At 36.9% G+C, this 17725-nt stretch overlaps 1 protein-coding gene across 2 annotated transcripts; it reads right to left on the reverse strand.

Moving 5' to 3' along the window:
* Positions 1-1863: 1863 nt before the first annotated feature.
* Positions 1864-17145, reverse strand: LOC122136717 (gastrula zinc finger protein XlCGF57.1-like). 2 transcript variants are annotated; one of them, XM_042721208.1, is made up of 3 exons: positions 16088-17145; positions 12414-12589; positions 1864-3796 (listed from the first exon to the last, which is right to left on the reverse strand). In XM_042721208.1, exons 2-3 carry the CDS (start codon positions 12469-12471, stop codon positions 2631-2633), a joined length of 1224 nt encoding a protein of 407 aa, XP_042577142.1. In that variant the 5' UTR covers positions 12472-12589; positions 16088-17145; the 3' UTR covers positions 1864-2630. The 2 variants fall into 2 exon arrangements, with proteins under 2 accessions (XP_042577142.1, XP_042577141.1); XM_042721207.1 differs by lacking the exon at positions 16088-17145 and having other exon boundaries at positions 12414-12859.
* Between the last annotated feature and the right edge of the window lie 580 nt (positions 17146-17725).

Here is a 17725-nt window from a genome sequence, read left to right on the forward strand (position 1 = left end):
TTGTTGTAATTGGTGCATTATCTCTTCTGTCATTCAGTCTTTTCCCGCCCATCATCGACTGAGTGCACGTGTCCGCTGCAGCGAGAGAGCTCCGCTCAAATGCCATCGGGAGCACCGATGCATTCCCGGACCGGTGGACCGGTGTCCTGACATTTTCAGGGCCATATTTGAACCCCAGTCCAGCCCTGCTTATATGCTGCAAAATCCACTTGCAGGAAGTAGAATTCCCTTCCTAAACCATACAATTAGTGTATAAAAGCATAAAATAAAACATAAAATTCAGATGAACATTAAAATAATAATAATAATAAAACATTAAATTCAAATATCTGTTAAGCACTTTTCACAGTGAATATAATTCCAAAGAAACATGTTGAAATTATCTAGAACTGTAATAAAAACTTATCGGCAGCCACATCACCCTGCAGCCCAAACTAGGTTGCTGCTGGAAGAGGTGTTAGTGAGGCCAGCAGGTGGTGCTCACCCTGTGGTCTGTGTGGGTCCTAATGCCCCAGTGTAGAGACGGGGACACTATACTGTAAACAAGTACCTTCCTTTGGATGAGACGTTAAACCGAGGTCCTGACTCTCTGTGGTCATTAAAAATCCCAGGATGTAGAGGTGTGACCTCGGCATCCTGGCCAAATTTGCCCATTGCCCTCTGACCATCAGGGCCTCCTAACAATTCCCATATCTACTGATTGGCTTCATCACTCTGTCTGCTCTCCACTAATAAGCTGGTGTGTGTTGGGCATTCTGGCGCAATATGGCTGCCATCACATCATCCACGTGGATGCTGCACACTGGTGGTGGGTGAGGAGATACCCCCTGAAAATGTAAAGTGCTTTGAGTGCCTAGAAAAGCGTTATATAAATGTAATTAATTATTATTATTATTATTATTATTATTGTTAATGCATCGACAGATGGGCTGGAACAACCTGGAAGTCATGCTGTAAACTGCTTGAAAAATAATCCATTGACCAATTTTAGAGTGCACTGTATTGATATTACTAAATTGCTATATTAATTACTAATAAACCAACAACAATAAATTTAATTTTTTTTTTTTTTTTTTTTTTTTTTGTGGTGGTGGTGGGACGGGGGGTCGGGGGAGGACTGGGTAATAGTTAACCACTTTTTTCTTTAGGACTACACCACTGGGGTTAACATAGCACCTTCCCAACTGTGGGTTATTTTTAACTCAATGATTGGGTTAAAAGCCAGTTGGGTTAAAAATAACCCAACAGGTTGGGTTAACTATTTACTTTTATTCATGAGATTATTTTAATGAATAAAACACAATGCTTTCAAATACAGATTAAGTAGAAAAACAATAAATCTGTTTTGAAAAATGTACTCAATATTGGTGAGCCTAATATTTAATATAAATACGCACAATTATTTGCATGAATTCAAAATACACCAGTGAACATGTAGAACCCATTGCAAATAAATGTTGAAGTACAAATATGCAAAAAACACATTAAATTCAAAACAAATGTATACATACGCTATACATAAAATACAAGTTAAATTCAAAACACAAATATACACATACAGTACAAATATTCATAAAAAGTGTACATCCGGTATAAAAGATTCAAAACAAATGTGCACATACGGTATACCAAAAAAGGGTGCACATATGGTTTACCAATTCAAAACCTACACAGGTGCATCTCAATAAATTAGAATGTAGAGGAAAAGTTCATTTATCTCAGTAATTCAACTCAAATTTTGAAACTCGTGTATTAAATAAATTCAGTGCACACAGACTGAAGTAGTTTAAGTCTTTGGTTCTTTTAATTGGGATGATTTTGGCTCACATTTAACAAAAACCCACCAATTCACTTAGCAAATTAGAATATGGTGACATACCAATCAGCTAATCAACTCAAAACACCTGCAAAGGTTTCCTGATCCTTCAAAATGGTCTCTCAGTTTGGTTCACTAGGCTACACAATCACGGGGAAGACTGCTGATCTGACACTTGTCCAGAAAACAATCATTGAAACCCAATCATAGTTTACTTATTTTATAATTAGGTAATAACGCCATCATTTTCTTCATTCAGACCAAGAGCTCGCACGAAAACAAGAGGCGGGATTTATCGCACGAACCAATCACATCCAATTATAACCATTCGTATCCAATTATAGCACGATGGAGGCTTCTCCTCCCCTCACATGATTTTCCCCCATTCATCTCAATGAGCCTCCAGAAAGGTCACGGCACACTTTGGGGTCTCTGTAGAAAGTCAATAGACCGAAGGAAGGCAAGCCTCCACTGTAACTTTACCTGCGGTTGTCGCTGTTGGATAGTGTTACTTTATAAAAATGAGTGACTTTTAGACTTTTAATATCATACTTAGTCACATTTTATGAGACATGCAGCAAAGTGCATGCAAACTTATGATCAGAGCGTTACAGTTCAAACGTGTGCATCTCCCCTCCTTTCCACGCAGGAGATTCATTTGATTGGATGATCTCTGTCCAATCATCCCACCCTAACATTTTCATCTCATTTTTATTAGTTGAAAAAAATGTCAACAGATTTTAGTTTTTGTCATTCAAAAAGAGATTTTATTCATTGTCTCGTTCCCATAGGTGAAAAATGCTAGTGACGAAAATCATTCGTCAATGAAATTGACACTGTTGTACTGTTTCTCTCCAGTGTGAATCCTCTCATGTGTTTTCAGGTGTCCTGACCGACTGAATCTCTTGTTGCAGTGTGAACACATGTAAGGTTTCTCTCCAGTGTGGATCCTCTCATGCTGTTTTAAACAGTTTGCTGTAGTAAAAGTCTTTTCACACTCAAAGCACATGTACTCTCTCACACCAGCGTGTATTTTCTGATGTCTTTTCAAATATTGTAGACATGAAAATCTCTTTCCACACAAATTACATAAATGTGGCTTCTCCTTTGAATGAACTCTCAGGTGTTTCTTCAGGTCTGAAGCTCTCAAAAATGTTGTGCCACACTGATCACATGCATGCAGTTTCTCTCTAGTGTGAATGTTCATGTGTCTCTTAAGGCTTGTTGAGTGTGTGAAACTCTTTCCACACTGAACACAAGTGTAGGGTTTCTCTCCAGTATGAACTCTCATATGTTTGGTAAGGTGTCCTTTTAGTGTGAAACTCTTCCCACATTGATCACATGCATACAGTTTCTCTCCAGTATGAAATCTAATATGTTCTGAAAGGTGTCCTTTTTGTGTGAAACTCTTTCCGCACTGATCACATGTGTAAGGTTTTTCCCCAGTGTGGATCCTCTCATGCTGTTTTAAACACTGTGCTGTAGTAAAAGTCTTTTCACACTCAAAGCACATGTACTCTCTGACAGCAGTATGTATTTTCTGATGTTTTTTAAGATGTTGTAGTAATGAAAATCTCTTTCCACACAAATGACATGAATGTGGTTTCTCCTTTGTATGAACTCTCAGGTGCTCCTTCAGCTCTGAAGCTCTCAAAAATGCTTTGTTGCACTGATCACATGCGTACAGTTTCTCTCCAGTATGAATTTTCATATGCTCCATAAGGTTTCCTTTTTGTGTGAAACTCCTTCCGCACTGATCACATGTGAACGGTTTCTCTCCAGTATGAACTCTCATGTGAACATCAAGAATATGTTTGTTTGTCAGACTCTTTCCACACTGAGTGCAGATGAAGGATTTCTTGGCTCTTCTTTGCCTTAAATCTTTCTGTTTGGTTTGAGAGCAACTCAAAGGTTTTTCTCCAGTTTTAACATTAATTTTCTCCTCAACTTCACTGAACTCTCCATTCTCCTCAAACAACTCTGAAATAAAAGTAAACAGAGAAATATGAAAGAAAAACAACCTACAAAAATGAACCGTGAAGTAACAGTTGCTATATGAAATGTTGATCATTTTGATGTGTTTTTAAAAATTATATGTCCTTGAAACTATAAAAAAATATTGGCACAAATCCCGTGTTTCTACAGGGAGAACTATTAAACATGTTTGATCCACTACACAATTATCTAACATACATGTTGAAAAACAGTACCCAGTTCATAGAAAGTTAGTAATTAATTATTATAAAAAAAAAAAAAGATAATAACGACTATGGACCAGTTTTACTAACAGCTTGCAACAGGGCAAACCGTCTTTTGGCGTTAAAATAGTGCTGTCAGGTTTTACTAAGGACGTGCAGTAATGAATTAGTGCTGAAAAGACGTGGACACAGATATTTTTGCACTTGACCTTACTGAATATGCATTTGTATGAGTTTTCTTCTCAGATGCAAAGTTTATGGGAGAAAAGTATTCGAATAAATCACTACACTAATTTGCACTGTGCTTGGTATATGCCGTTGGTCGATATGTAAATGAGATGTTGTGTCTCCCAGCAGGCACTGGACGTCTATGTAACGTTGGCGTTGGACATGACGTCGGGCAGACGTTGCATTTTAGCTGAAAATTAAAATCAGTTTGACGTTGACTTAACGTTGGATTTTGGTTACACAACCTAAAAACAACAAAATATCAATGTCCGCTGACATCGGTATTGGAAATCAATTTAACATTGACATTAGACGTTGAATTTACATCGAATTTTGGTCACGCTACTTTCATTCATCTGATTATCAGATAAACCTCGCACTCTTATTTCAAGGTTGTTGTTAATGCTGTGGTTATTTTAACAGTTTCCTTCGTACATTCGGTTCATCAGCATTGTTAAAACACATTTTTCATTCAATGGAACTGTGCGTATGCTTTAGACACTTACATTTCAGATCCGCGGACACTGTTCAGGGTCTCCATTAATTCGTGCTTGCAGTAATTTAATGTGTATATTAGAGATCGACCGATATGGGTTTTTCTATAGCCAATGCCAATGCCGATGCCGATGTTTAGAGGTCAGGGTCAGCCGATGGCTGATATGTGCTTCCGATTTTTAGGGCTGATATCTTGAAGTTTTCCCCTTCATTTGCATGCTAAAATGTCACACTAATAAAAAGTGGATGCACAACATTTCTAAACTTATCATCATTTATTGAGCACTGACTTGAACCATCTCTCTTAATTTTGTGCACTGCAAGGTATTAAAAATAAAAAATGTATCCAAAGTTAACCAAACAAATCAATAAACTGACCAAGTATTAAATAAAGATAAAACAGGTAATATATATATACAGGTCCTTCTCAAAAAATTTGCATATTGTGAAAAAGTTCATTATTTTATATAATGTAATGATAAAAATTAAACTTTCATGTATTTTAGATTCATTGCACACCAACTGAAATATTTCAGGTCTTTTATTGTTTTAATACTGATGATTTTGGCATACAGCTCATGAAAACCCCAAATTCCTATCTCAAAAAGTTAGCATATCATGAAAAGGTTCTCTAAACAAGCTATTAACCTAATCATCTGAATCAACTAATTAACTCTAAACACCTGCAAAAGATTCCTGAGGCTTTTAAAAACTCCCAGCCTGGTTCATTACTCAAAACCGCAATCATGGGTAAGACTGCCGACCTGACTGCTGTCCAGAAGGCCATCATTGACACCCTCAAGCGAGAGGGTAATACACAGAAAGAAAATTTCTGACCGAATAGGCTGTTCCCAGAGTGCTGTATCAAGGCACCTCAGTGGGAAGTCTGTGGGAAGGAAAAAAGTGTGGCAAAAAAACGCTGCACAATGAGAAGAGGTGACCGGACCCTGAGGAAGATTGTGGAGAAGGACCGATTCCAGACCTTGAGGGACCCGCGGAAGCAGTGGACTGAGTCTGGAGTAGAAACATCCAGAGCCACCGTGCACAGGCGTGTGCTTTTGAACCAGAAACAGCGGCAGAAGCGCCTGACCTGGGCTACAGAGAAGCAGGAGAAGCAGCACTGGACTGTTGCTCAGTGGTTCAAAGTACTTTTTTCGGGTAAATTTTGCATGTCATTCGGAAAGCAAGGTGCCAGAGTCTGGAGGAAGACTGGGGAGAAGGAAATGCCAAAATGCCTGAAGTCCAGTGTCAAGTACCCCACAGTCAGTGATGGTCTGGGGTGCCATGTCAGCTGCTGGTGTTGGTCCACTGTGTTTTATCAAGGGCAGGGTCAATGCAGCTAGTTATCATGAGATTTTGGAGCACTTCATGCTTCCATCTGCTGAAAAGCTTTATGGAGATGAAGATTTCGTTTTTCAGCATGACCTGGCACCTGCTCACAGTGCCAAAACCACTGGTAAATGGTTTACTGACCATGGTATTACTGTGCTCAATTGGCCTGCCAACTCTCCTGACCTGAACCCCATAGAGAATCTGTGGGATATTGTGAAGAGAAAGTTGAGAGACGCAAGACCCAACACTCTGGATGAGCTTAAAGGGATAGTTCACCCAAATATTAAAATTATGTCATTACTGACTCACCCTCATGTCGTTCCAAACCCGTAAGACCTCCGTTCATCTTCGGAACACAGTTTAAGATATTTTAGATTTAGTCCGAGAGCTTTCAGTCCCTCCATTGAGAATGTATGTACGGTATACTGTCCACGTCCAGAAAGGTAATACAAACATCTTCAAAGTAGTCCATGTGACATCAGAGGGTCCATTAGAATTTTTTTAAGCATCGAAAATACATTTTGGTCCAAAAATAGCAAAAACTACGACTTTATTCAGCGTTGTCTTCTCTTCTGTGTCTGTTATGAGCGCGTTCACAACACTGCAGTTTAGTGATATCCGGTTCGCAAACAAATCACTCGATGTAACCGGATCTTCTTGAACCAGTTCACCAAATCGAACTGAATCATTTGAAACGGTTCGCGTCTCCAATAAGCCTTAATGACATAATTTTCATTTTTGGGTGAACTATCCCTTTAAGGCCGGTATCGAAGCATCCTGGGCCTCCATAACACCTCAGCAGTGCCACAGGCTGATTGCCTCCATGGCACGCCGCATTGAAGCAGTCATTTCTGCAAAAGGATTCCCGACCAAGTATTGAGTGCATAACTGAACATAATTATTTGATGGTTGACTTTTTTTTTGTATTAAAAAACACTTTTCTTTTATTGGTCGGATGAAATATGCTAATTTTTTTTGAGATAGGAATTTTGGGTTTTCATGAGCTGTATGCCAAAATCATCAGTATTAAAACAATAAAAGACCCGAAATATTTCAGTTGGTGTTCAATGAATCTAAAATATATGAAAGTTTAATTTTTATCATTACATTATGGAAAATAATGAACTTTTTCACAATATGCAAATTTTTTGAGAAGGACCTGTATGTCAATCATTTACATAAAAGTTTTAGAGCATTTATCAAGCATACTTTTTCAAGTTCGTTGGAACATAAATGTAAACATAAATATACATTTAAATAAAATACATACAATTTTATAAAAAAAAAATCAAACTGAAAAATATAAAAAATAAAATATATAAAAAAATAAATAATAGTAGTGCTGCAAACACACTAGCAACCAGCATGGTATAAATGACACAGAACATCTAAAGTGCATTCTAATTTCAAACTTACATCGCAGTCTGTTCATTATTAAAATAAAGTACAGTCAACCAAACATATAAAAGGTTACACTGGTCAGTTTAAATAGACCTTATACCGGTCCACTCTGCTATTATGCCAAGGACGTTTTTGCTCATGTGAAGAGGATGATCTTTTCCGTCTAGTTTACATAAAAAAAAAAAAAATATATATATATATATATATATATATATATATATATATGTATATATATATATATATATATATTATAGGTTAACATTCAGATACATTGCGAATATGGAAACATGTGGATATGTGCAGAACGAGACGTGAGCAATAACCTCCAAATACATCTAGCCAAACCCGCGCTCGCTCATCCTCGTCTGCACGCACGCATGCACTGTCACGATCTAATGCACTGTAAATGCCGGATTATTTAAAACAAATAGGCCTACCGGAACGCAAAAATTCAAAATCGAACATTTTGCAGAACAGGATCAAATAAAGTACTGGTCATAATGCTCGCATAAAATGTTTAATGTGAAAAAAGTGGTTCACTGACTGCGCAGCACAGCCACATGCGCCACAGTTACGTTTGGGATAATTTTATTTTTAATACTATAGTGTCATTTTAAAACATTGCAATTGCGTTTTAAAATACAACAACAATTTTATTCAGACTAAAACCCCTTTAATTCGGGGGAGAAAGCTTTTTTCCGAGTGGCTTTTGCACATAATAATAATACCGCTGCAGACGCATTTTGCAGCATTAAGGTTATTAATTGATCGTTAATTTAAATGACGATCGATCATGGAAATTATCAAATATTGACATCCAAATGCAAATGAGTTGGATGGAAACCTGGCTATTGTCTGCATCAAACCATGCTTCCGAACAAATGTCATTCACCGTTCTGTGCTGCTCCAGGACAGCTGTCTCTCTGAGCACGGTGCTGTCTGTGAGCGGGGTGGAGTAATGGAGCCCTCAATCACGCTGCAGTGTTTGTGAGAACTGCCACCTTCTCCACCCCATTTACAGAGTGAAATTCTCTGACTACCTTTATCTCCCAGGACTGTTGTTGAATCTTCCAAAAGTTTTGGCTTGGGGTCCTTCACATGCGGCAGCAGCACTTTCCACCGCACAAATAACACGGGGCTGCCCGCCGACGTGCCTGAATTTTAATCGGCGCTACTAAACACGGATATCGGCCGATATATAAAAAAATGACAAATATCAGCCCGATATATCGGTCGACCTCTAGTGTATATATTTTGAAAGCATTGAGTCACTACAGAAATTGCAATTCATTAGATTTGTAGCGTTTTAAATTGATTACTGTCCGAAATCAGTGATTCACAATGAAATAATGTTTTTTGATGGTTGATTATTATTCGTCGTGGTTTTTTGTAATTGATTCTTGAAGAAGAGTGGTTAGTTGTTACACCCCTAATAATGACCCATTAAAATATAATTTGAATAAGTGTTTCTTTTACCAAATAAGCATTTCATATGTAACTAAAATATACCTACTCAATTTTTCTCTCCCTTCTCCCTTCACCCAGCACTCACTTTCATTTCTTTTGGGAAAAATGAATGCATTCACGTGTTGTAAATCCAGACTGTATAGTGTACGTAGCCCCTAGATTTAGGGATCAACTATGCACTTAACATATAACATATAACATTCAACAACACTTTTAACAATTTTTTACATATATTTGAGATTTTGAATATCGAATATTTTGCCGTGTTTTTTTTTCTATAAAATGATTTTTTCTTTGTTACTTTTGGTTAAAAAGGATGGTAGCAAAGCATTTTTAAATTCTTGAGTTCGTCTGCATCCATATTGCACGTTTCCTCTCTCACTTGTAAAGTGTAGTATGGTAGCAGTTATTTCTTCCTTTAACAGAACGTTTTTTCTGTTTCTGCTCATGTTTTTAAATCTGTTTCATTGAAGTTCCAAATAATGGCTCAGTGGCTTTGATATAAAACCTAGAAGCATATATTTTCATGCACACATGCAAAGTCTGTTGCAGTTGTTATTTCTATTAAATTATTTTGTCTATGCTATTGTTACAATTTTTTTTTTTTTTCACTGATTGTCCTATTTTGGCACAATCTCTAAACTGAACTTGAGTAGTTTTACTAAGGGCACCCATCTCACATGAAATTGAACTGCTATGTCAAATTTGATATGGTAAATAATACTGAGACACTGATTTGGGTAAAGAGCACTAATGACGGGTTTGAGACTTGAATCTTAAAGTTGAGGACTTGCAACTTGACTTGGACTTGCTTGTCTTGAGACTCGAGACTAGACTTGTGACTTGCAAAACAATAACTTGGTCCCACCTCTGCAAAGTGTTGTCTCTTTGTAAATTATTATATTACTATATCAAAATTAAGAGCGCCAACACAAAGATCACATCAATTTAAAATCTCATTCAGTGACACTGCACTCACACATGTGCTAATTCACACATTACATGCATTTCTGTCTTCTGTCTTTCTATTGTTCACATTTCTATTCATATTTTTTCATTCTGCCATCTGTATTAACATACAAAAAAAAGAAATTTTGAAAAAGATTACAATGTAAATTCTTCCAAATATAAAGTGAGGCTTGGGTGTAAACGTCCAATGCAGTTTTGGATGTCCTGCCATTGCAATTGTTTTGAAAAATCTCTCATTACACAGCTAAAACATCTGCCAACAATGTGAAACATGTATGTGTGTTATTACACATGCTTTATAAGTCCTGGATGTGTCAAATAAAGTTTAAGTACAGAGTTACCACAGGCTATGATTGACTATCAATAATAAAACTAGAAATGCTGTAAGTTTGACTGTTACTATTATCAAACAGATGAATGCTATTAACAGCAATGATTATGTGTTAACACATAATCATAGCTGTTAATAGCATTCATCTGTTTGATTATATCATTAACTGAATTTTACCTTACATTTCTACAAATAAACTTAAATTGAATTGAAAATGAAATTGCAGTAGCAACACTTCAGATCAATTCCCATCACAGAGCTCAAACTTTGACTTTTGACCTGACATTCAATAACAGTTTTTTTACTCTAAACATCGACACGATCACACAAACAGTCGTGGTGGACTTGTAACCTCATGTCAGCTTAATAGTAAGAAAGAGGTCTCAGTCAGCACAAGATCATCACTTGTTTTCTCTTAAGGCCGGGACACACCAAGGCGACTTCAAAGAACTAGCGTCTCGCATCGGCAGTGTCGGACCAAAAAGAGCTTGAACACACCGCACAGACTACAGCTGACGACAAACTAACACATGCGTTCTGCGCATGCGTGGGAAGAACGAGCTGTTCATATCAGCAACTATTAATAGTATATATAAGTTATTCAAAAGGAGAAACCGAAACAAAGATATACGAGATAAACACAGATATACGAAATGTAAACAAAGCAGCGCTTGCTTACTATTTTGAATAGCAGTATTTCAATATCTGTCATGATTTTCCTCCTTTTAAAAACCAGAGCATTTCTTAAAATTGTGACACACAGGAAGTGACATCATCTGAACTCTTTCTACAGCAGGGTGGGAGGACAAGAAAATCACCTCAACCCATTGTTTCAGTTTTCACACAAACTGCAGTGTTATAAACTATATTGAAAAATGTCCAAAATATTTGGTAAAACATTTGTGAACCAGATATAAAATAAATGTAAATTAAACAGTTAAAGTAATATTTAATCTGACCTTGACAATCAATATGAAAGTTTCCCAAACCTCTCTTTACTGAACATCTTGTAGAAGATTTTTTTTTTTTTGTAATCAAGTTATTCTACTATTATGAACGTGTTTCTTGCGTGTAAGGAGGCCTGCAGGAGAGTAATCAAGTCATTGTTCTGTTATGATCATGTTTCCTGTGTGTATGGGTACTGTACGGTTCGGTTCACTTTTTTGGGGGTTTTCCACTCGGTATGCAGTCTTGTCTGCCGCTGATCTGAAGAATCACACTCAGGCATGGGGTTTTGTTTCCAGAAGATAGACTTTATTTCAAAGAGAATAAAGCCAAGACGTTCTATGCAGAGAAAAATCTCCTGAATGTTTTTCTGTCTTTCCTTTTATACAGTTCTATCCTTTAAGGCGTGTTCTATACATTTCATAGAGTTTTCCTTATGCATACAATTAGTTTCCTCCCTCGAGAGAAGGGCCCCCAAGACTTGTTATGGTGAAGAACAAGGCCCACTTGTATTTCTCCAGATGTTTCTTATCTGAGGGGCTGTATATTTCAGCTATGCAGGCTTTTTTCTTTTTACTGCTAGATTTAAATCAGCACAACCAGCGAAGGATCGAACGCAACTGTTCGGAACGAGCGCACATTTTTTTAACAGTCAAAGTGTTTCGTGGTCTGTTGCGGAAGAACAGACGTTCCTCTCATTGAGCGAGAGCTTGATGGGGCGACGCAGAATGAAAAAGTTTTTCAGGAGTCGTGGCAGTAGAGGCGGCGTGACTATAACCACGTGTGAATAATCCCGCCCACTCTAAAACGATACTAAACTGCAGTGGAAACACAAACCGAGCTAAACCAAGCCGAGTCGAGTCGTACCATGCAGTGGAAAAGCACCATAAGAGAGTAAAATGTGTACATTGTTTGTAGGTAGAAGGACTGTGTATGAAATGTGTGGACATGCCTTGAGGAAAAACTCTGTGCAGACACAGACTCTAGAGATTCTCTGCTGAGCCTCTCGCTTCATTGTCTCTGATAAAAAAAAGTATATCTTCCAGCATCAAAACCTCAAGACTTCGAGAGGGATTTCTCACAGAAACAGAAGCTAACACAATTTGATGAAAACAAAAAGGGCATTTTGTACCCACTTAATCATCTTATTACCTAAATCTGATGAAGTGCTTGAGTCTTTATAACATGAATGTTCTTCAGCATCATGAATGAATCAAGATTAACCACGAACCTGTTAGTTCTTGAGTATCTTCAGTGTGTTTGATTCTGCAGGGTTCTGGATCTCTCATTTTCTCTCGGTCCTCTTTAATAAACTCAGTCTTTACAGATTTCAGCTCTTCCTGATGATTTGATGCTCGTCTTCTCTTGTGAACTGATGGAGATACTCCTGCATTTATTACTGAACTACTGTGAGAGAGGAGGAGTGTATCACAAAAACATGTATCAGTTTCTGAGTTTGCTCTTGTATGCTCTTTGAGAAAAAAAGGGATGGAGAGGGGATGGGAATTGTACATTTAGGAGTACAACAGCTCGTCTCTGGGACCTTATCAAAAGGATAACTTTGTACCTAGAGGGTGCATGCTAGTACCATGAAAGTACATACAGTCATGGCCAAAAATATCGGCACCCTTGGTAAGTATGATCAAATGCGGCTGTGAAAATTAATCTGCATTGTTAATCCTTTGGATCTTTTATTTAACAAATTCTCAAAAATCTAACCTTTCATTGGATAATAAGAATTTAAAATGGGGGCAAATATCATTATGAAATAAATGTTTTTCTCTAACAAACACTGACCACAATTGATGGTCCCCTTTTATTCAATACTTTTTGAAACCTCCATTTGCCAGTTTAACAGGTCTAAATTGTCTCCTATAATGCCTGATGAGGTTAGAGAACACCTGACAAGAGATCAGAGACCATTCCTTCATCCAGAATCTCTCCAGACCCTTTAGATTCCCAGCTCCATGTTGGTGCTTCTTCTCTTCAGTTCACCACACTCATTTTCTATAGGGTTCAGATCAGAGGACTGGAATGGCTATAGCAGAAGCTTGGTTTTGTGCCCAATGACCCGTTTTTGTGTTGTTTTTGAGGTCTGTGTTTGGGTTATTGTACGGTTGGAAGATCCAAACACGGCCCATTATAAGATTTCTAACAGAATCAGTCACTTATTGATTTTTTATCTGTTGGTATTTGATAGAATCCATGATGCCATGCGTCTAAACAAGGTGTCCAGGACCTCCAGCAGAAATATAGGCCCACAACATCAAAAATACAGCATTATATTTCATTGTACACATGGGGTACTATTTATCTATGTGTTCACCAAACCTATCTTGTGTGTTTGCTGCTAAAAAGCTCATTTTTTAGTTTCATCTGATCATAGAGGCCAGTCCCATTTAAAGTTCCAGTCGTGTCTGATAACTGAAGATTTAGTTTGTTTTTGGATGAGCTAGGAGAACTTTTCTTGAAACCCTCCTTAACAACATGTGTTGATGTAGGTGCTGTTTGACAATTTTTTTTTAAGGTTTTCTGACCCCGAGCAGTTCTCCAGCTGTGATTCTTGGAGAGTCTTTAGCCACTCAAACTCTCCTTCTCACCGTGCATTAGGACGATATAGACACACGTCCTCTTCCAGGCAGATTTATAACATTTTCTGTTGATTGAAATTCTTAATTATTGTCCTGATGGTGGAAATGGGAATTTTCACTGCTCTAGCGCTTTTCTTAAAGCCACTTCACTAATTTGTGAGGCTCAATTATCTTTCAGAAATATATTCTTTGGTTTTTCTCAATGTGATGGATGATTAAGGGCATTTGGGCTTTGTTTTCCCTCCTATTTATATTTCTGTGAAACAGGAAGCCATGGCTGGATAATTCATATTTAGAATCACCCTGGAGTGCTCAAAATTGTGAATATGCATGGGAATATACTTCAGAGATATTTTACTCATAAGAATTTCTAGGGATGCCAATAATTGTGTCCAACGTGTATTAGAGAAAAACATTTATTTCATAATGATATTTCCCCCCATTTTAAATTCTTATTATCCAATGAAAGGTTAGATTTTTGTGATTTTGTTAAATAAAAGATCAAAAGGATTAACAATGCAGATTAATTTTCACAGCCTTCTTTGATCATATTTACCAAGGGTGCCGATATTTTTGGCCATGACTGTATTACTGCTTTAAGGGTCTAAATCACTACTCTAGCATTAATATAGGCACTCTAGCTTGCCCCAGTGACATGCTGTTGTACCCCTAAAGGTACCATTTTTCTGACAGTGCACTCATTGACACATCTATGCATTTATATCAGGCCCTTTCTTTCGGAACAACTGCACAGCTCCTTGTTCAAGCTCTTGTTCTGTCCAGGCTGGACTATTGCAATGCTCTCTTGGCAGGTCTTCCGGCCAGTTCTATCAAACCTTTACAATTAATCCAGGACGCGGCAGCAAGATTAATTTTTAATAAACCGAAAAAAATGCGTCACACCTCTGTTTATCAATTTTGCACTGGCTACCAATAGCTGCTCGCATAAAATTCAAGGCATTGATGTTTGCATACAAAACCACCACTAGCTCTGCACCCCTTTACCTAAATTCATTACTTCAGACTTATGTGCCTCTAGAAGCTTGCGTTCTGCAAGTGAACATCGCTTGATTGTGCCATCCCAAAGAAGCACAAAGTCACTTTTACGGACTTTTAAATTAAATGTTCCCTCCTGGTGGAATGATCTGCCCAACTCAATCCCAGCAGCTCCTTAGCCATCTTCAAGAATCGGCTTAAAACACATCTCTTCCATCTTTATCTGACCCTCTAACTTTTACACTCACTATTCTAATTCCATTCTTAAAAAAAAAAAAAAAACTAAAAACTAAAAACCTTTCTAATCTTTTTGTATTCTATCGGTTTTCTTTTCATTTATTATACAATTAACAAAAGCACAAAAGCACAAAAAGACCTCTAACACTAGCTTGCTCTATTCTTTTTCTATTCTATCAGTTTTCTTTTTATTTATTATATTATTTAAAAGCCCCTGCTACGTGTACTGCGTTAAGCTAACTGTATAACACTTATATATCATTGCTCTTTTGTTGTTTTTCATTGCTTCCATTGTTCTCATTTGTAAGTCGCTTTGGATAAAAGCGCCTGCTAAAAGACTAAATGTAAATGTAATGTAAATGTAATATCTGTCTATTTATCTATTGTAAAGTAAGTGATGCTAATTCACAAATTATATGAATCTAAATATATTTATATTTTCTATTAAGTGCATTCATTGCAATAAAGTAACTTAATCAGAATATTTACATGTTGCAGTTTTAAATGTGCAGAAACCGACAACAAGCACAGAACCTCCAAAAATAAAAAGCACCAAAGCAATATTTTATGTTTTCAGCGTCAAACTATATTAATATTTATCGATAAACATTTACATATAGATTTAAGGTCTCACGTATAGGTTCAAGGTAAAATATTAAGCAGTATCTGTTCCAGTGTACTTTATGTAAAATAACTAACAAATTTGATCCAAAGACGTCAAAAGAGTAAAAAATAAAATGTCAATAGACAGCAACATTTAAGATCGATTCCCATCAATTCTCCTCACAGATCTTCACACTTTAACTTCTGACTTGACATTCAGTAACAGCTCTCACTCCAGTCATCGACACAATCACACAAACAAACACTCAAAAACACTCAAAATCGCTCAGGTCTGAAGGAATTCATATTTTCCTCACATGCTAGCTGCTGCTGCACTAAATGTTTATTCCTGGAGAAAGAAGCCAGACACACAAGTAGCTCTGAACCCGATGAATACAACACATACATGAACCTGTAAAATGTCGCTTAAACAAACTGTATAAAGTGTGTTTGATGGTCGTGTAAATAAGAGAAATACCGTGAGCTGCTCGCCTCTCCTCAGAAGACTCGACGCTAGCTGTGTCCCAAACCAGGGCTGGGAGTCGATTCCAAAAAGAATCGATTCCTCGATTCCGAGGCGTTGGGAATCGAGAGTCGTGAGATATTATTTTAATTCTTATATTTTTATTACCATTTCCATCCGCCTGCCTCGTGCTCGCTAAAAGTTATTAGAAGTCTGATTAGTTTCCTGATTCGGATAGATTTTAATGAACCAGTTAAAAAAAAAAAAATAAAAAAAAAAAACGATTCAGAGGAAATTTGCTTGACCGTAATTTTGAGCGCTGCACGACAGAATAGATCATGACATCATCGAGGGTCTTGATCTTATTTTCATCTAAAATACTATTTTTTAAAACATTTCTATCAGCCAATAATAATTATAAAAGAAGACGTCACGAGCATATGTGTGAACCGTATATGTGTGAACAGTGTGGAAAATGTTTCTCAAACAAACAATATATTAAACATCACATGAGGATCCACACCGGAGAGAAGACACGTGTATCATCATTGCGGCAAAACATTTCTTACGGCATCACACTTGAAGACACACCTGACAGTTCATACGAAGGAGAAGCCACATTCATGTTCTGTGTGTGGAAAGAGTTTTTCACTGCTGCAAAGTTTAAAAGAACATCAGAAAAAAAAAAAAAAACATACTGGTGTAAAAGCTTATATGTGCTTTGAGTGCGGGAAAACTTTTACATTTGCGAGCTGTTTAAAACTGCATGAGAGGATTCATCACACTCGAGAAAAACCTCACAAGTGTTCACACTGTGACAAGAGATACGTTCAGTCAGGAGACCTGAAAACACACGAGAGGATCCACAGCAGAGAGAAGCTGCACACGTGTGATCAGTGCGGAAACAGTTTCACTTTTATAAGTCAGCTGAAGACACACATTAAGATCATTAAGAATTACGATTAAGAAACCAGATCACTGCAGTCTGAAATCACGGTAAAAAGTTCATCTTTATGTGCTGAGAAACAAAGAGAAACCCTTTATTATGAGGTACTGAGTTATAATTAACTCTTTCACCGCCAGCGTTTTGAAAAAAATAAATAAATAAATAAATAAATAAAAAAAAAAAAGTTGCCAGCCGCCACCAGCATTTTTGAGCTTTTTCACTAAAATTTCATGGCCCCCATATTATTTCGTTGCTTGAATATCTGAACATGCAACACATCAAAATAAAGATCAGAGTCTCAAGTTTTTTTTTTTTTTTATGTTTTATTCTAGCCAAGTTTTTTTATTTATTTATTTTTATTTATTTTTTTTGACACTTGAATATTTTTAAGAAAAAAGTCAGGAGATGTTTTTATCAAATAATACATCTGGATAATATTCAATACAATGATCAAAGCAAAGATGCAGCAGATTGCTTTCATCAGCACCCCAAATCTTCACAGGCCTTTTCCACTTCATGGACTGACATTTCACTCTGTAACATTACACATGTCATTTAGCTATATGCCCTTTATTGTTGATGATCGCATTATGATCGCATCTCATTATTATAATACATTATCTCTGTTACAAAACTTTCTCATTATAATGAGATGTTAAAGTACCCCATTGAAAGCATCTCGTTATTATGAGATTTATTTTCTGAAT

The sequence above is a fragment of the Cyprinus carpio genome, chromosome B3 (genome assembly GCF_018340385.1).
Source record: "Cyprinus carpio isolate SPL01 chromosome B3, ASM1834038v1, whole genome shotgun sequence".
Classification (NCBI taxonomy): Eukaryota; Metazoa; Chordata; class Actinopteri; order Cypriniformes; family Cyprinidae; genus Cyprinus; species Cyprinus carpio.

Coding starts and splice junctions, on each gene's coding strand:
- LOC122136717 (XM_042721207.1), bottom strand. CDS start 12,696: ATGTACAATTCCCATCCCCTCTCCATCCCTTTTTTTCTCAAAGAGCAT. Junction 3,797..12,413: donor AGATACTCAAGAACTAACAG/GTTCGTGGTTAA, acceptor CTTTTATTTCAG/AGTTGTTTGAGGAGAATGGA.